We start from the raw sequence: 20,486 nt of genomic DNA, 5'->3' as shown, positions 1-20,486 counted from the left end.
ACACCAAAAAGGGAAAAAATCAAATTAATTTTTGAAAAGTTTTACCTTCTACTCCACTTTTAAAGGGGGCTATAAGACATTGTAAGTTCAACTAGACTGAACAATGTTCTAATAGTGATGAAATATATGAGTTTATAACCGGCTGAAGAGAGAAGATACAGAACACAATGATATATGAATGTACATAGAATCTGAATTGTTGATAAGAATTCAATTCACGTGAACATTCGGAGGGTGTATTCTGATGTTTGCACCTACATTTTCAGCTTCGAGGATCTCTAATTTATTTTTGTACTGTAGAATTATTACTGTGAGGCTACTGTAGTTACGGAAAATTTGAGGTATGTATTTTTGAAAAAGTGTCGGATCGGTTCAGGCTTTTCTACAATTTCAAAAAGTTTTTGGCAATTTTTTTTTCAGAAGCTTCGAGAACACTACTGGGTTTTTTTTGGAATTCGTCTCAATTCATTGGTAAAAATTTTCAAAAAGTTCTATTACGGAAACACAAAATTCTGAGAATGCGTATTGCGCAACATATTTGACGCGCAAAATATCTCGTAGCGAAAACTACAGTAATTTTTTTAAATGACTATTGTAGGTCGATGTACGGGCTCAAATTTCGAAATGATTTTTTTTCGAATAGTGACAGCAGTATTCCATTTTCTTTCGTATTCTAATTTTTGCATAATTTTAAATATTCTATCGATAAATAAATTATTTTAATTCTATCCAAAAATCGCTCCCGTAAATCGACACAAGAGCTACAGTAGTCATTTAAAGAATTACTGTAGTTTTCGCTACGAGATATTTTAAGCGTCAAATATGTTGTGCAATACGCATTCTCAGAATTTTGTGCCACCGTAAAAATATTCTCTCTAAAAGAAGCTGAGAGAAGTGACAAAGTTTGGAAAGTTTTAGCAGAAATTTTTCGAATTTCGCTTGTTGAATTTTTGAAAAGTTTTCAGAATTTTCAGCTAACTTTCACAAAATCGATCTAAGCGGCCAAACACATCCATTAAGGAGGCGGAGTCTGATGGCTAAACTTGTCAGCAATTTTATAAATTAAAATGGAAGAGTTTGCCGAACTAGGTCATTTCGGCTCGGCGATATCTGGGGTAGATTTACGGCGCGTTGCGTGTCGCGTCGCGGTTCGGTTTTAGTTGTAAAACTAAATGTATTTGTCCGTGTGCAGTACACGACTTTCCCACGCGTTATCCGGAGAGCGATTATCAACGGAGCGCGAAAAATTCATGATCAAGGCCAGAACCCCGTGAAAAAATCCTTTAAAAATATTTTCAAAACAGGAAGAGTGATGCTAAATGTTCAAGAGTGTTCCCTTTCACCAATTTTCTCTGTTTCTCTGTGTCTTTCCGTCTCTCTCTCTCTCTCTTGGTTCTTGCTCATTTGTGATCTTTCGATTTGTTTACTTTTCGTGGTGGGTGGCCATCATCGTCTTCGTTCGCCGTATTCTACACTTTTAAATAGATGTCGCCAAGAGCTAGTTTAGAGTTTAAAGTTCTAGTTTAACTCAATTTTTAAGGCAAAGTAAAGTAAAGTTTTTGATTGACTGATTCAATGAGGGCGTACGGTGTGGTTTTTTGGCTCGTGCTCCTTTTCTCTCCGCGCAAATATTTCGGGTGGTGCTGCTGCGGCCCTGTGCTCGAGGCAGTTCACTTCTTGGACAGCGAACAAAAAAATCGTTTGATCGGTGACAAACACACTTTCCGCTTATTTTCTTGATCTTGGGATTACACCCAGATGTTTTGTATGACACAAGCTTGATCTCATTTAATTATTTTTAATTATTGTTTTGCCATTTGACCTACAAAAATCGCGGGAAAAGGGTCGGGTCTCGACACGACTGTACCTTTAAAGAGTACTGTAACTGCAAACTCGGGTTGTTCTTTTATTTGTGAAAATTTGTGAAATCGAAAAAAAATCAAAGAAAAGCGGAGATTACTGTACTCATTAAAGGCGCAAACACTTTCGTGCTTAACAAAAATAAATATCGCGTCGAGACCAGGTACCGTATTTTTTGGCTCAAAAATCGTCATATTTTACATCCAGTTGGAAATGCACCTTGAGGAGCTTTTTCACCCCGAATACGGATCTTGGTCTCGAAACTACCGAAGCTTTTTAAATGGAAGCTGCAAAAACTGTGTGCGCCCCTTTAAGAAGTACGGTAGCTTCCATTTGAAATTTTATCTTCAATTTTTTCTCTTATTTTTCTTCTTTGCTGTATGTATTTATATTATGGTAACACAAAATTCTGAGAATGCGTATTGCACAACATGTTAGACGCGCAAAATTACTCGTAGCGAAAACTACAGTATTTCTTTAAATGGATACTGTAGCGCTCGTGTCGATTTACGGGCATCATTTATCGATGGAAAATTAAAATTAACCAAAAAAAAAAAGAATCCGAAAGTAAATTGAAAATCGCTGTCGATATTCGAAAAGAAATTCATTTAGAAAATCGAGAACCCGTAAATCGACACAAGCGCTACAGTAGTCATTTAAAGAATTACTGTAGTTTTCGCTACGAGATATTTTGCGCGTCAAATATGCTGCGCAATACGCATTCTTAGAATTTTGTGTTCCCGTAAATTGGAAGCTACGGTACTCTTTAAAGGCGCACACTCTTTCGAATTTTGCGAAAATTTGTCGTGTCGAGACCGGGTACTTCAAAATTTCGAACCTCGGTAATAAGATTGATGCAAGACCGTTGGCCGAGTTTTTAAAAACAATTTCTAGGCCACTGAAAAAAAAATTTTCTTTTTTGTTTTCAAAATTTTTTCCTCTAAAATCTAAAATTGTAATAGCAACTAAATATAAGAATCTAAGATTGTGTCAGTGGTAATAAATGTCTTTCCGACATGTTTCTGCCCTCGTTCTACCCAATTATTCACCCTCTCTTCCTCTCTCTCTCTTCGTTGCGAAATAGCCTTCCCATTTTCGTTTTCTTTTCATTCGATTCCATGAGTTCGCCGGTTCAGGGCTCCTGCGGTGGTGGTGGTTGTGGGGCGCGGACCGCATTCTCGCGCATTGTGAGTGTCTGCGTCTCCACCCAACTGCCTTATATTTCCCTCTGTGCTGTGTCTGTGTTTCGTTGTTCTCTCTCGTGTGTGTCTGTGTGCGGCGAAACCAAACCGGCGACCATCAAAAATGGCGGCCAGTCTCTCAGAGCCTTCAATAGGCCCACCGATTTTTTTGCCCTATAGTCTACAGCTCCAAAATCTTCTCTAAGTGTGCACTTCTGGCGCCTAGACGACAGATGTCAGCGCATCTGCTGACCCCCACCATCCATTTTTCATCGAAATTGCCAAGATATGTCTTGTGGGAAAAGAGCGATTAATCGCGCGATTTCCGATTTCCCTTTTTCCGATTGCCTCACAATTTTCCCCGCGAATTTTTATTTGATTCGCCTATCTCCGGAAAGCAACGTTTAAAAACTTTTTTTACTAAATAAAAAGAGAATAATTTTGCTGATAATTATTATAATGTCGGTTTAAAACCGAGGTTTTTAATTTAAAAAAAAATTAAATAAAACCGTAGCCGATTTTTTCGCCCCGAGACCCAAGCTGTCCTTCGCCGCATGCGCCTTTAAAAGACTACGGTGGCTGCTTGAAATAATTTTATATCAATTTCTTGGTTTTAAATCTTTTTTTCGTCATTTTGTGTAAATTTCACCGCATTTTTCTGATTTTTGTTTTCTAAAATATGCCAATTCCACTCCGAAGCCTAATTTTTCATACGATCATTGAATTTTGCCCGAGAAAATCACCGATTCGCCGATTTTTTCACATGTGATCACAAAAAAATACGTTTTTTCCTACTATATTCTTTAAAAGTAGAGCTGCGTTTGTGGGTTTTTTGCCCAAAATGACAGAAAAAGTCTCAATTAGCGGAATATAATGTTTTTTTTTTCGATTTCGCAACGAAAAAAATGGAAAAAAATGTTCGCGTTTTCCGGCCAAATTAATTGGTTTTTCTTAGCTTTTTCTTAATTAATTAATTCGAAGCATAATCTGACAAATTTTCAGACATTTTCCGGGAATAAATATTTAATTATCGAATTTTTTTAGCCAATTATATTTTTTTGAATTTTTTTGAATCGATATTCGGTATCAGGAGCATACCGTATATCTTCTATTAATATGGCCTCCCTATTAGTCTTGCACTCCCTAATAGCCTTGCGTTTACTCTTTTTTATTGCAGGCCCGTCTCGTTAATTTCAGGATTTCAACAAAAAAATTTGCCTATTATGCAACAGTTTTTCACAATATTTCTACGAGATTGAAGTTTTTCAACTTATATGTTACAATTAAAATCAAATTTTCTGAATTTTTACATAAGATTCGAGCTTTTTCAGAAAAAAACTAGTAAGCTCAAAGTCAGAAAAATGTTTTGAATATTAGTATTGCACTCCCTAATAGTCTTACACTCCCTATTAGTATTGCAAGCTAGAAGACCATCGAAAAATAGTATTGCAGCCATATTAATAGAAAAAATACGGTAAATATACCCCTTTCAGTTATAATTCATACACATCAAAAAACTTTGGAAACTGGTTAAAAACCACTCTTTATTTATAGAATCACAATAGAATTTCGGTGAACATAGCAAACACCTTGCCCATTCCTAAATTGGTAGAAAATGACTCAAACTTTTTTTTTTTCTCTCGGCAAACACTCATTTTTCCCGCCAAGTTGAACCTGTGTGTTCGGTTTTTTGTTCCAAATGGGAGACTGGTAATGTATTCGTTATAATAAATGTATCCAGAGAGTGGGGGGCCGTACACCTGTCCTCATCAATTTCTATTCTCTCTGTCTCTCTGTCTCTCTACCCGAATACTCACTCACTCTCTATTTCCCAATTCCAATTCTGTTTATTAGCAATCGAAACAGAGAGACACACACACACACATATATACACTTTACCCGCCACCAATGCGGCTGCGGTTCTCCTGTTTTTTTTGTGTTGGTTCTCTCTACTAACTGTCTGTTACAAAAATTTCCTGACGGGGTTTTTTTTTTATTTTAGGAGAGTAATTAGGTTACACAAAGTTATCCCACACAGACACACCCAGTTAGATTGTTTCACAATTCATTTAGAACACTTCTGGAATGCATTTAACCCGGGGTTGGGCGGCAAATGATTTTTTTCCGGCAAATTGCAGGAATTGAAAATTTCCGGAAAATCGGCAATTTCCGAAAAATTTTGGCAAATTTTAGTTTTTTTTGTTGGAAAATTCAGAATTTCAATTTTGATCGGCAAAATTGTACGCATCCTATGAATGTTCCTGCCAGAGGTGTGCGGCAAATCTCAAAATTGGCCGAGCTCGGCAAATTCGGCAAATTTGCCGCACACCCCTGGTTCCTACATCAGTTTTGAAAAGCAAGCAAATTCTATGAAAATATTCAAAGAAAACGGGAAAAAATTTCAAAAAGGCACAGTTTTAAGTGTTTCCGTCTTATAAAAAATCCCTCTAAACATTTCCGGCAAATCAGCAAACCGGAAAATTGCCGGAATTCAAATATCCAGTAAATAGGCAATTTGCCGATTTGTCGAATTTGTCGACAAAAAAATTCGCGCGATGTTAAAATCGAAAAAAAAACTTTAAAAAATTGAGATTTTGTCAGTTTTCTGCATTTTCCCAAAAATTTCAAAAGCTTTACGGTTTTCAAAAAAAATAATCGAAAATCAGTTCGATTTTTTGGTCCAAAAATTTTTTTTTGGTTTTATTTCAAAAATATTTCGAAAAAATAAATTTTGAGTCCTTTTTATCAAAAACAAGCGCGAAAAATTGATTTTTTGAAGGAAAAAATTGAAAAATTCGATTAAAAAAGTGTTATTTTGATTTTTAGACAAAAAAGTCTCGAAAATCGATTTTTATTCAATTTTTCCACCAATAAAACGAGATTTTCTTATCCTTTCCAAAAATGGAAATCATTTATTGTGACCGTTATTACTGTAACACAAAACTCGTAAAAATGCGTATTCCGTAACATATTTGACGCTCAAAATATCTCGTAGCGGAAACTACAGTAATTCTTTAAATGACTACTGTAGCACTGGTGTCGATTTACGGGATCTCGATTCTTGACATGAAAAAAGTAGTTTCTTTGTATTACCTATTTTCTCACTTTTTGCTTAATTTTTAAATCTTAAATTAAATTATTTGAATTCATTTCAAAAATCGAGCCCGTAAATCGACACATGCGCTGCAGTAGTAATTTAAAGAATTACTGTAGTTTTCGCTACGAGATATTTTGAGCGTCAAATATGTTGTGCAATACGCATTCTCACAACTTCGTGTTACCGTGTAATATCCGTCATAATGAATGAGAAAGCGTGTCAAAAATTTGGAATTCTCACATTGTTTTCAATCTAAAAATTAAAATTACACTTTTAGTTCAAAAAATTCGATTTTTTTTCAATTTTCGTTTAAAAAACCGAGATTTTAATTTTTTTTTCTTTTCAAAAATTGAAATTTTACACCTTTTTTTTTCAAAAAAAATTTCGAAACTTTCACAATTTTTTCGCATTCTCAGAATTTTGCATTTTCGTATTATATATTCCTAAATATGTCATCTCGATCAAAATATAAATTTACGAGATTTTATTGTTTTGGCCGCGTTTTTTTCTGTTCACAGGTCATCAACGCATTGAAGAGGGGGGTGGGGGAGGGGGACACGTTCGAAAAGTGATTGATCTTTCCCGCGGCGGCGCTCGATAGGAGACACCACTGCGATGACTCATTCGGGGGAAACTCACACAATTGAAGAAGTGAAAATTGAAATTCACTCCACGTTTTTTTTCAAAATTTTTCTCCACATCTCCCCACTGATAACAGAAGTTTTTGACTTTATTGCCCCACATTTTCCACCATCACTGCACAAACAATTCCTTATCGATTTTCGCCTTTTTTTTTGGCCGTTGTTTGGTTTTTTGACGTTACCTTGGAAATCTTGAAAAAATCACAAAAGTCTTTATTTAATTTTAAAATTAAAAAAAATTGTGATTTTTTCCAGAATTGTATCCGAGAGCCGCCTTGAACTGTTTTTTTTGTTGGACACTCGCGGATCGAGGACAAATGGCACAAGTTGGTGAAGTTAGTATATTTCGTAATCTCTTTTTTTTTTTTTTTGGAAAATTGAGAAAATTGTCGAAAAAGTCATGAAAATTGCAAATTTTTTGGATAAAAAAAATGAGAAAATTGCCATTATTTGATTAAAAAAATTAAAAAATTCCGACTTTTTAGAAAAAATAATTCGATTTTTTAGTATTGAGATTTTTAAAAAAGTGTGAAAATTTTGTTTTTTTGCAAATAAAAAACATTTGAAACATTTCCGTTTTTGGAAAAAAAAATTGTAAAAATTAAGATTTTTGGGCAAAAAACGTAAAAATGTTATTTTTTGATTGAAAAGATTTAGAAAAATGCGATTTTTTTGTCAAAAACAATTGGTAAAAATAAGAGTTTTCGGAAAAAAAGTGTGAGAATTTTGATTTTTTTTTAAAAAAACAGATTGTAAAAATTATGATTTTTTGAAAAAAAAGTTACAATTTTTGGGATAAAAATATGGGAAATTTTGGGATTTTTTAGGAAAAGTGAAAATTTTTTATTTTTTCCAAGTAAATGTGTAAAAACTGCAATTTTTAAAGAAAACATATGTAAAACAAAAGAAAATCGGAAAATTGTGATTTTTTGAAAAAATAAAAGACTTCAGATTAAAATCTTTATCTAAAAATTGCCAATTTTCAGACAGAAGTAGTCGCTGGAAATGTGCGAGATATTGTGAATCGACTTTCCCGAGATATGACAAATCGAAATCCATTTACAGTACATCAACAGGTGGAACGGAGAGGTTTGTTTTAGAAAAAAGTTGGAAATTTTGAAAAAAAAACCGAAAAATTTGAGAATTTCAGTCGAAAAAATGAAAAAAAAACCGGAGATTTTCTCATTTGTGAAAATTTTTCTTTTTAAATGTTTCTAATTTTTAAAATTTAATCACGTTATTTCGAGCACCAAATCTTTAAAAAATCATGGAAATCGTGGCGAGACCCATTTAATCCAAAACCGGCGCCTTTAAAAAATGTTTGGATATTTTTTCAGTATGTATAATATTTGAAAACTGGAAGAAAAACTATTTTTGACGAATTTGAAAAAAAAGATAAAATTACAAGATTTTTGTAGAATTTAACTAGAAAAATGTTCAGATTGGCCGTTTTTTTGCTCCGAATTTTCTAGAGCTTTGGTCCGAGAAAATAGGAAAATTTCTCAAAAAGCTCTAGAAAATTCGGGGAAAAAACGGCCGATCTGAAAGTTTTTCCAATTAAATTCCACTAAAATCTTGTAGTTTTATTAATTTTTTTTCAAATTAAAAAAGATGTTTTTTTCTTCCAGTTTTCAATTATTATTATTATAACACTGAAAAAAAGATCCAAACATTTTTAAAGGCGCGGGGCTTGGATCGAATGGGTCCCGCCACGATTTTCGTGATTTTTTCACGATCTGGTGCTCAAAAACTCGTCGAGGGACAATATTAAAATAGCTCTAACAATTAAAAAAAAATCATGAAAATCCTGAAAAAAAATATCTAAAAAATTCGAAAAAAAAAATTAAAATTTGTGTAAATTTACAAAAAAATAATTTAAATATTTTTTGCAGCTCCCCCTCCACAACCACAAGCTCAAATATACGTGGCCACGTATGCCTACAGCTCAAAACAAGACGATGAGCTAAGCTTTGTCGTCGGAGATCTCATCGAACTGATCTCTGATGTTGAAGATGGCTGGAGTAAGGGAAAACTCAAGTCGACTGGAGCCGTCGGAATGTTCCCGACGAATTTTGTGACGTTGAAGCCTACGCCGAGCACATCTGCTGCTGCAGTTGCTCCAGCGGCTAGTGCATCAACTTCGGCGGGCTCAGCAGCTCGAACTCCGGCAAAATCGATTGGAAGTGAAGTTGTGATGAGAAGCGAGCCGAAAGCTATTGATAGAACTCCGTCGACGGTTCGTGTAGCGAAAAAAATCTGAAAAATCCCAAAAATACAGATTTTACTTAAATATCGGTGCCTGAGACATCAGTTTTTATGGCAAAAATTCAAATTTTTGGAAAAATTCAAATAATTTAAATAATTGAAAATCAACAATTTTTTGTCGATGAAATCCGGAAAATTGGCAATTGCCGGTTTGCCGACTTGCCGGAAATTACGATTCCGCCATTTTACCGATTTGCCGGAAATTTAAAAGTTCCGGCAATTTGCCTATTTGCCGATTTATTTTTTGATTTTCAGCTAATTTTTCATTCAAAAAATATAAATATCCAAACATTTTTTTTTTAATTTGTTCCAAAACTCTTTTTTTTCAGCTTTTAATTGTAAGTTTCTGGTTAGAAGTGAAAAAATTTTTTAATTAAAATTTGTTACATTACAATTTTTTATTAAAGTTATCTTCGACAAAAACAAAAAAAAACTGAAAAATTAAATTTTAAAAAACTGAAAAGAAAATAGTTTTTTTCCAATTAAAAAATTCCATAAATGGCTTCTCAGCACTTTATTCAAACATTTTTTAAATACAGAAACTGAAGAATTTCACTTAAATCAAATAAATCAAAATTTCAGATAATCTCGGACCCGGCTCCAGTGCTCAAAGCCTTGGAAACCAAATTCAGCAGCACATTTGCGAGCTCTGCAGCCTCGGCGAGCACAGACGCAGAAACTACGAAAACGAAAGAAATGGCTCGCGTGAAATTTGTCTACAATCCCCAACACGATGATGAGCTGGCTCTTAAGGAGATTGATATGCTGATTAATATTACAAACAAGGTGCAAATTCACTGAAATCGGAAAAAAAAATCAGGATTTCTGCAATTTTTAGATAAAAAGTTGGAAAATAAAATGGGAAAACCTTAAAAAATCGGCGAAAATTAAAATTTTGGGTTTTAAAATTGTTAAGTAAACTAATAAACTAATATATTTTCAAGCAAAAAAATTAAAAATTTGAGGAATTTATTCTACAAATTTCAAGTTTAAAGTCTAATTTTTTTTCCAAATTTTAGACTTTAAATTTGAAATTTGTAGATTAAAATCCCCAATTTTTAATTTTTTTTTTCATTATATTTGCTTGAAAACGTCATATTTATAATAAACTCCAACTGGAAAAATTATAAGTTTAACAGAATTTATCAAAATTCAAATTTTCGCCGAATTTTTTATCCCCAAAAATTTTCAGAATTTAAAAAATCGAAAATTTACTAGAAAATTTCAAGAAATTTTTTAAAGTTGTTTTTTAAAAGTTTTTTTTTTGCTAAAAATTTGAAATTTTTTGCGCAAACAGTTTTGACTTAAAAAATCTTAACAAATTAAAAAAAAATTTTTTTGAAACGCTGCTTTTAACAATTTGAGAAATTTTATTCAAAGAAAACATAACCTAACATTTATTATTTCATATTAATTTTTTTAAAAAATTTTTGCAAAAAAAATGTCTGAAAAATTCAAAAAACGGCTCTTCAAATCAAATATTAAACAAAAAAATTAATAAAAATTTGGAAAAAAATATTTCTAAAAAAAATCGATAAAAAAATTGAATACCCTGAAAAATCCGGCAAAAATTTTAATTTTTGGGTTTTAAAATTTCCGAATTAGACTTTAAGTTGGAAATTTGTAGATTAAAATGCCAAAATTTTAATTTTTCTCTTTTTTTTTTGCTTAATAACAATTTTAAAGTCATACTCATGCGAAAAATAAATATTCTAAATTTTTATGATTTTTTTAAAAAACAGTTTCGACTTAAAAAAATACATGGCCTGAAATTTATAATTTAATATTAATTTAAATTTTCAAACTTTTTTTGCAAAAAAAAAAAAATTCAAAAAACGGCTCTTCAAATCAAGTATTAAACAAAAAAAGCTATTAAAAATTTGGAAAAAAATTATTTCCCAAAAAAATTCAAATTTCTACTAATTTTTTGCAGAACTGCGGTGACGCTGGATGGTTTGAAGGTGAACTGCACGGAAAGAAGGGCTTATTTCCGGATAATTTTGTCGAATTGGTTCAAGTCCCACTGGGAACGGAATCCGGTGCCAGACATGGGTCGATTTCACGTCAGGCGACATTGACGTTTGTCTCTCACAAACCACCACCAGTCAATCCACCACAACCGGCTGTTCCACCGAAACCCGCGAAAATTTCAGTGGTGAGGAGGGGATTTATTGAGAAAATTGAAAAAAAAATGTTTCACTTTATTTCTGGAAATAATTAATCCTAAAGTTGTGTGATTTTTTTTTTCTGAAAATTCCTTTTTAAAAAAACCGAAAAAAATTCTGAAAACACTCCAAAATCGGTAAAATTCAAAAATTGAAAAAAAAAAAAAACTAGAACATTAATATACATAGAAAATTCGAAAAAAATTGGAATTCGCCGAAAAAATTGAAATTTTTTTCCGTTTTATCGATTATTAGCAGGAAAAATAAAAATTTAGGTTTTTTTCGCTGAAAATCGAAAACTTGCCAAAAAATCCAATATTAATTTATTTTGAAAATTAATATTTCCATAGAAAAACTTTTTTTAAAAATCGTTTTTTTTTAATTTTGAAATATTTGTTCAACAAACAATCTTTATTTTCCTGTTGAAAATTAATTTTTTAAATTAAAACTGGTGATTTTTAATCTTAATTTTCAGTTTTCAAATTAGTTTTGGTTAAAAAAAACCGGCAATTTCCCGAAAATTTCCGGCAAATCGGCAAATTGCCGGAATTAAACATTTCCGGCAAATCGGCGAATTGCCAGAATTCAAAATTTCCGGCAAATCGGCAATTTGCTGGAATTGAAATTTCCGGCAAATGGGCTAATTGCCGGAATTACATTTTCCGGCAAATCGGCGAATTGCCAGAATTCAAAATTTCCGGCAAATCGGCAATTTGCTGGAATTGAAATTTCCGGCAAATGGGCTAATTGCCGGAATTACATTTTCCGGCAAATCGGCAAACTGCCGGAATTAAACATTTCCGGCAAATCGGCGAATTGCCAGAATTCAAAATTTCCGGCAAATCGGCAATTTGCTGGAATTGAAATTTCCGGCAAATGGGCAATTTGCCGGAATTCAAAATTTCCGGCAAATCGGAAAATTGCCGGAATTCAAATTTTCCGGCAAATCTGCAAACCGTCAATTTCCCGAAAATTTCTTGCAAATCGGCAATTTACCGGAATTCAAAATTTCCGGCAAATCGGCAAATTGCCAGAATTCAAAATTTCCGGCAAATCGGCAAATTTCCAGAATTCAAAATTTCCGGCAAAGCGGCAAACCGGTGAATTGCCGGAATTTAAAATTTCCGGCAAATCGGCAAATTTCCAGAATTCAAAATTTCCGGCAAAGCGGCAAACCGGTGAATTGCCGGAATTTAAAATTTCCGGCAAATCGGCAAACCGACAAATTTGCCCACCCCTGTTATGTAATAAAAACTTTACGAAAAGTAGGTAATCTGAGAGCCGACGCCGAAATTTCTTTACGACGGGGGCACCTCTCATGAGTTTAGAAAAAAACGATGGAAAAATCAAATCTCCACCTACTCAGAATATTATGTGAGAGACACAGAGACACCTCATCCTCCCACGAGAGAAAAATTCGTTTTTTTTTTCTGTCTCCCGACATACACACACACACTGAATTCTCGATCATTGGGGAGAGCTGTCGGCGTCTCTCACACATTCCCTCACTTTTTTTTTGCAATTCTAATTCAATCACTACAACAAGAATTCCAGTAAATGTTTTTTTTCCTAGTTTTTAGACTCTTTTCCAGTACAAATTTTCGGCGCCATTGAATTTTTAAAAAAAATCAGAGACCACATTATTGTGTGCAAAATAGGATGATAATTTGAACATTAATTTCCAGTCGCTGTGATTGAAATAAGTTGACGAAATTTCAAAATTTTAAGGAAAACTTTACTTTTTTTTCCAATTTCAAGCTGCCATTAAAGCATTTTTCGAGAATTTTTGTTTTGGCCAGTTTTAAAGGTGGAGTACCGAAATTTGAGACTTTGTCTTTTTAGACCCAAATTGGTCCAAAACTACCGAATTTCGTAATGAGACGTTCTGAAAATTTCTCAAAAAAAAAGTTATGGCGGTTCAAAGTTCTGCAAAATAAGGCCCATTTTCAGCTAAAATCAAATTTTTTCCAACTTCTCGGTGTTGCAACGTCTGGAACCTAATTTTTATATATTCATCACTTTTTAATAAATATTGTGGTCTTTGATTGGGCGTTTATTCGTTGTTTTAAGCACATTTCTGGTCAGTGGGACACAAATAAAAGTTACATTTTGTGCCCGTCTGACCATAAATGTACTTAAATCAACGAATAAACGCCCAATCAAAGACCGCAATATTTATTAAAAAGTGATGAATAAATAAAAATTAGGTTCCAGACGTTGCAACACCGAGAAGTTGGAAAAAATTTTGATTTTAGCTGAAAATGAGCTTTATTTTTCCGAACTTTGAACCACCATAACTTTTTTTGAGAAATTTTCTAAACGTTTCATTACGAAATTCGGTAGTTTTGGACTATTTTGGGTCTAAGAAAGCAAAGTTTCAAATTTCGGTACTCCACCTTTAATCCATTTTCAGTTAGCAAAACTACAAGAATTTCACTGATTTTTTTTCTGATAGACTCTTCCAGCAAAAGAGTTTTATGTTTTTTTTTAAATAATTAACTACGGAGGATTTTCAAAGTCAAATTTTTGCGCAAAATGAAAGATAAAATTTTCAAAAAAATTCCAACAAAAAAGGTTCAGTCTACCTTTTATTTGATGCTTTTTAATTTATTTTTTTTAATATTCTGAAAATGTTTTTTAAAAAATAAACAAAACCAATTTTCTCAATTTTCCAGGCCGACCCACCACCTTCTACCATAGCTCCAGCTGCTCCATCTGCTCCAGCTCCAGCTCCTTCTCAACTGAATCCCACATCCACCTCACCAACAATGCCAGCCATTGCTCCGTCGTCTTCGGCTTTGAAGAGCAATTTTGCGGCGCTTCAAGAGAAAATGTCACGGGTGAGAATTGGATTTTTTTGTTTGAAAAAGTCACTAAATCTCAGAGTTTTTGGAATTTTTTGCATATTTTGCTTTAAAAATTATAAAACATTTCACAAATTAAAAAAAAATTCAGAAAATTCTGCAAAAAAAAAATCGAAAAAACAACCAATTTTTTCTAGGTTTGTTTTTAAAAAATTTCAAGAAAAATTCAAATTTGAAGAGAAAAAATGAAAAAAAACCGAAAAATCAAAGTTTTTTTGTTGAAAAAACGAATATTACGAAGAATTTCCGAAATTGCAAAAATAATTTAAATTTTATTCGAATTTAGAAAAAAAAGTTGCCAGAAAATTTAAAAATATAATTTTTTTAGAAAAACTCTCCGAAAAAATCGATTCCATATTTTCTGAATTTGTGAGAATTTTTTCTGAAAAAAAACTCGAATTTTGGAATGATTTTAGAAAATAGGCGAACAATTTTTAAAAAAATTTTAAAAACAAAAGATTCTATATTTTCCCAAAGATATTAGTATTTTCCTTCTTTTTTTAGAAAAAAAATTTTTTTTCAAAAAAAATCGAAACAAACAAAAATTGTGAGTCATTTTCTGAAAATCACAATTCTGAAAAAAATCAGTTTTCATTGTTTTTTTTTTGTGAGAATTTCATTGTTCTATTTCTTGAAAACATGAGCAACGTATTGAAAATTACATTGGTTAGTTTTTAAAATTAATTTTTTTTAAAAGTAATAATAATTTCAATTAAGATTAATTAATTTTAAGATTAAATAAATCATGTTTATATGGAATTTCTAATATTTTATTTTTGAAAATATGAAAAATTTATATAACTTTTCCTACAAAAAAACCAACAAAAAAAATCTAGCAAAACTAAGAAATAAATCTAACAAATATTTCTTTTAAAATTTCAAAAAAAATGTCTCAAATAATGTTTCTTTAAAAAATTCAGAGAAAATTTCAGAAAAAAAAATCAAATAATTCAAAAAATGTTTCTAAAAATTGACAAATTATGTGAAAACTTTCTGAAAACTAGGAAATTTCAATATTAATTTTTTTTATCAAAAAAACATTGATTTTTCAATAAAAATTGTTAGTCATTCGCTAAAAACGGAATACTGAAAATCATTGATTTTTCTTTTAAAAAATATGTTTTTTACTACTTAAATTTTTGTAAGTAGTAAAAATTATTTTAATCCTTTTCATTCTACAAAAAAAAATTGAAATTTTTTTTGTATTTTACTGAAAATATAAAGAATTATATAATTTTCTACAACTTGTCTAAAAAATTCAAAAAATTGTTTTTTTTTTCAGAATCTGAAAGTCGTTGCACCGGAAAAAGTCGCGTCAATTCAAAAACCGGATCAACGAGATCGTTCTTCAACTGGTGAATCAACTACCGGAGAGCCATCAATCGATAATTCAGCCACTGATCAGGTCGCCGAACTGCAGCATATCACCAAAAATCGGGCTCGTCCTCCGAAGAATCGGCCTATGAGCATGGTCATGAACCGTAATCGGGTTAGCAATTTATTTTTTGAAAAAAATGTGGAAAAATTGGAGTTTTTGGAATTTTAATAAAATATCCTAATTCCTAAAAAGTCTGAAATATCCCGCCAAAACTTTAGTAAACTACGGAATTTTAAGAAATTTGGGGTTTCGATGTTTTTCAAAGAAAATCGAAAAATCGGAAAGCGAAACATTTCGATTTTATGAAAAATCGAAAAATCGAAAAAAAAAATTGATCAGAAAATTTACCATAAAATTTGATTTCAATAATATTCTAAATTCAAAAAATGCAGCTTTTAATGGAAAAATTCTGAAATAGAACTAGAAAAAAAAGAAAATCATCGAAATATATATTTTTTTAAATCTAACCTGGAAAAAAAATGTAAAAATTATTTTTAAAAATTCAAAACAATGAAAATATAAATTGTTGGTTATATTGGTGATTTTAAGCTTATTTTTTATAAAATTGCAAAAAAAATTCGAAATTTTCTCGATTTTTCGATTTTTTAAAAATCTAAAAGGTTTCGCTATTTGATTTTTGATTCTAAAAAAATGCCCAATTTTCTCATAAATTTCCGAAAAATTTAAAATGCAAAAACCACTTTGCTCACCGAAATCGCGACGGCTCAGGGATTTTATTTTTACGCTTCCAACTTTTTTCCGCGAATAAAGCTGGTCAATGGCGATTAAAATAATTTTTCAAACGCGAAAAAAATAAAATTCAATTTTATTTTGAAAAACCTAAAAAATTACTTTTTTCCCATTTTTCCGGCAAAATGTATGTGTTTTTTCTTGATTTAAAAAAATTGAATTGACTTTATTGCCGGTTTTAGGTCAATTTTGAAGTTTCAGTAAAAAAAAATCATTGAATTTTTTTTTATAATTTCGAGTGTAATTTTCTCGAAAAAAATTAAATTTTTTGTCAATTCAAAAAAAAATCTAAATAAAATCCAATTGTTTTCAGTCATCTGATGAATCTCCAAATGGACGACTAAGCTCTCCAACTTCAATTTCTACAGTCAATCCAATGTCTGCATCAATGTTTGTCCCAGCAACTGCCAAAGAAATTTCGATTCCATCAAATAGCAGTGCCACGTCATCACCATTCAAGAGCTCTTCAATTGCTCCGCCATCTTCTGCATCAAAACCGGCACTTCGTCCCATTCCAAGTAATTCGTTGGCTGATGGTACGTCTTTTTTTGGAAATTGCTCAAAATTTAAAATATTTGAAAAATAATAAAAATTGAAAAAAAAAAAACTACTCAAAAATTTTTTAAAAATTAAGTTTCGGGAGGAAAGAATTCTAAAAAAAAGGAATAAATCTGAAAATCTCTTTTAAACTTTTTTTTTTTTTTTGAATACTCTAGAAAAAAGTAAAAATTAATTTTAAAAGTTCCAAAAAAATCCGAAACAAAAAAATTCAAAATTTTAGGAAAAATGAAAAAATAAAAATGTTTTAAGTCCTGTGAAAATTATTTAAAAAAGGGTATAATTAAAAAAATTGCAAAAAATTTGGAATTTTGTTTTTAAAAATATTAAAAAGTACTTTTTAAAATTCCTAGAGAAATTCCTAAAAAAAAATAAATATTTCTCCAAAAAAAAAATGCAAAAAAAAAGAAAATATATTAACATTTTTTAAAAAGTTAAAACTTCTTAAAATCTAATTTTACAACTAAATAATTCATAAATTCAATGCAAAAAAAAACTCGAAAAATGAGAAAAATACAATAAAAATGAAAATAATTCAGTAAAAAATCTTTTTTTAATTCCAAATGAAAATTTTTTTCAAGTATTTTTTCGAATTTCCGGAAATTTTCCGTTTCGGCAAATTGCCGGAAATTCTCAAATCCGGCAATTTGCCGATTTACCGGAAGTTGACAATTCCGGCAATTAGTCGAGTTGCCGGAAATTTTCAACTCCGGTAATTTGCCGATTTGCCGGAAGTTGTCAATTCCGGCAATTTTGCCGATTTGCCGGAAGTCGAAAATTTTCTGTTTTGGCAAATTGCCGGAAATTTTCAATTCCGGCAATTTATCTATATGCCGGAGATTCTCAAATCCGGGAATTAGTCGATTTGCCGAAAATTTTCAATTCCGGCAAATTGCCAAAAATTACAAAAATCGTCCATCTTCCAGATTCCACTTCCTCCACCTCTGCAATCAGAAAATTGGCATCTCCAGATAGTCAAAAATCGCCAAATCTTCCGCCATCAGACTATGTCAGCCGTGCCGAATACGATGCCCTTCTCGATAGATTCCGTGCTCTGGAATCACGAGTTCTCGCCATTGAAAAGATTCGATTCTAGCCATTTTCCTCATTCATCCAATTATTCGTGTAAATTGTGCCCCCCATCTCTTCTCTCTCTTCCCCATTCACCCAGTGCAATATAGATTCTCGAAGCATATAAAGAGAGAGTATCAAATTGTCCTGTGATCCTTTGTTTTTTTTTTTGGAAATTCTCATTCAACCCACACCCCCGATTCGTTTGTATTGATTCACTTATCATTGCTCCAAATATTATACAATTTTTGCGATTTTTTGTGCTAAAATTACAGTACCACGGAGTCTCGACGCGACAAATTTTTGTTTCAAATTTTGCCAGAAATGCTAGAAAACAGCCCCAAAATATCAAATTCACTTGTAAAATTTTTAGAATTTTTCTAAATTTTTAATGTTTATTTTTGCAATTTTAAGGCAAAAATTCGAATTATTTTTAAATCCCCTTGCAAACAAATTTGAATGGGTTTTCTTCATATTTTCTCGGATATTTGATTTGAAACACAATTTTTCGAATTTTCAGACGTTTTTTCGGCTTAAAAGTCGATTTTTTCCGAAAAAAAGGTCTGAAATTTTGTGTTTCAAATCAAAAAATTCGGGGAATTCAAAAATAATTTGGTAATTGAAAATTGCGTCGTAAAATTGATTGTGAGAAAAAAATCTAGAAAAATTGTAAATATAAATTCTTCAAAAATTACACTTTTTTTCGAGTCGCTGCATCATGTTTAAAGGCGCACATCCTCTTGAAAAAATTTGTCGCGTCGAGACCAAGTATTTCACATCCGCTTCATTTTCTCGCTTTTTCTTTTTTTTCACACATTGTTGCTCAAAACGGCGTTCTTCTCTTCCCCCACTCCTCTCCCCCACATTTGGCCAGTCAGCAGGACCTAAAGATGTATCTCTTGGTCACCCGTTTTTAAAAATTTTTTATAATGGTTTATTGTTTCTTTATTTCATTTCTTCTCGGCCACACACACACATACTATAAATGTTATTGTGATTTTTATTTTTATTATTATGTGTTGATTAACGTAAATTTTATTCAAATTTTTGCAATGTTTTTCAATTAATTGAACTTCTACATTAACCGTTAATGTTTTCTTGCGGTGAATTTTAAATATTTCTAAATTCTGAAACCAAACCGAATATTTTTTAATACTAACTGTTAAATTGTAGTCTCTAATAGTATAGAGTTTCCGGGAATTATTACGCGAACGCTAAAATTCTGCGAATGCGTATTGAGCAAAAGACGAATTTAAAATTAAAAAATTCCAAATTATTTTTTTTTTATTTCAGATAACCGAAATGTCTATCGCAATCAAGGACGATGACGAATTCAAGACAATTTTTGCCGAGAAGAAAACCCAGCCAGTGATTCTATTTTTCACGGCTTCATGGTAGGTTGGATTTATGCACATGGCTGAGAATTTTCTTAATCGAAATTTCTAGGCCACGACTATTTGAAGCCTTTCATCAGGATAGTTTGGATTTCGAAACTTGAGTTTTTGATAGAAACGTAAATTCTAAAAAATGCCTTTTACAGTTTCAAATTAAAACTTTCATGAAATTAAATTCTCAAAATACACGATTCCAGGTGCGGTCCGTGCCAAATGATCAAGCCACGTGTGGAGGAGCTGGCCGCCGAGCACAAGGATCGCCTATCGATCCTTAAAATTGATGTGGACGAGTGTGACGGTGTCGGTGAAGAATATGAGATCAACTCGATGCCCACCTTCCTTCTGATTGTCGACGGAATCAAGAAGGATCAGTTCAGTGGAGCGAACAATACAAAGTTCGAGGAAATGGTCAAGGCAGCTCTTCAATGATTTTCACACTTTTAAACATCTTACATTATATTTTCTCTGAAGATTAAGAGTTCTGAACGAATAAACAGTATTATTTGAATTATTTATTTTTTGAAAACATGTATTATTACGTCATTGATGTTTTCGGCCTGAACTCCGAAAAGGTATGACTGGCGGACCCACGACATCCGGTTGACATTGCAGTCGACTGACTTTGAGCTTTTCGCATTTTTTTTTCAAAAAGGAATTTTCTTCGTATATATCTCTTAAATATCGAGAATTGTTTTTTTTCTCACAAAATCGGTTAAATATTGAATTGTGCCCAAGCTCATCCCAATTTTCAAAAGAGAACTGCCGTTACCTCAAAGGCGCATACAGAAGCAAGTAAAGTTATGAAAGAAATCCAGCAAACATATTGGGTCTCGCCGCGCGAAATGTATTTTTTAATTTTTTGGAATTGTCGAGTTTTCTTTTTCTTTTAATAGGTATTTGTTGGTTATTTCATATTACGGAAACGGAAAACTCTGAGAATGCGTCTTTCTTTTCAACATATGCTTTTGACGAGCAAAATATTTCGAAGCGAAAACTACAGTAATTCTTTAAATGACTACTGTAGCACTTGTGTCGATTTACGGAAATGAATTTATTTTTGAATTGTGGCAGCGATATTCAATTTTTCGTTTTTTTTGTCAATTCGATAAATAAATAATTTTAATTCATTTCGAGAATCAAGTCCGTAAATAGATCTACAGTAGCCATTCAAAGAATTACTGTAGTTTTCGCTGCGAGATATTTTGCGCGTCAAATATGTCGCGCAATACGCATTTTTCAAAATTTAGTGTTCCCTTAATAGG

General features: G+C 31.9%; 2 protein-coding genes across 2 annotated transcripts; both read left to right on the top strand.

The window, feature by feature from the left end:
* Nucleotides 1-7,034: 7,034 nt before the first annotated feature.
* Nucleotides 7,035-18,877, top strand: cdap-2 (SH3 domain-containing protein). The gene is made up of 9 exons (NM_058742.7): nucleotides 7,035-7,114; nucleotides 7,766-7,868; nucleotides 8,672-9,015; nucleotides 9,627-9,830; nucleotides 10,978-11,199; nucleotides 13,885-14,049; nucleotides 15,356-15,562; nucleotides 16,515-16,737; nucleotides 17,686-18,877. Exons 1-9 carry the CDS (start codon nucleotides 7,097-7,099, stop codon nucleotides 17,853-17,855), a joined length of 1,656 nt encoding a protein of 551 aa, NP_491143.3. The 5' UTR covers nucleotides 7,035-7,096; the 3' UTR covers nucleotides 17,856-18,877.
* Nucleotides 18,878-19,123: 246 nt separating this feature from the next.
* On the top strand, nucleotides 19,124-19,730 carry trx-4 (Thioredoxin). The gene is made up of 2 exons (NM_058741.4): nucleotides 19,124-19,224; nucleotides 19,422-19,730. The coding sequence occupies exons 1-2, from the start codon at nucleotides 19,133-19,135 to the stop codon at nucleotides 19,651-19,653; spliced, it is 324 nt and encodes a 107-aa protein (NP_491142.1). The 5' UTR covers nucleotides 19,124-19,132; the 3' UTR covers nucleotides 19,654-19,730.
* Nucleotides 19,731-20,486: the final 756 nt, after the last annotated feature.

Source organism: Caenorhabditis elegans, chromosome I (assembly GCF_000002985.6).
Source record: "Caenorhabditis elegans chromosome I".
Taxonomy (NCBI): Eukaryota; Metazoa; Nematoda; class Chromadorea; order Rhabditida; family Rhabditidae; genus Caenorhabditis; species Caenorhabditis elegans.
This window is presented reverse-complemented; position numbering and strand designations above follow the sequence as displayed.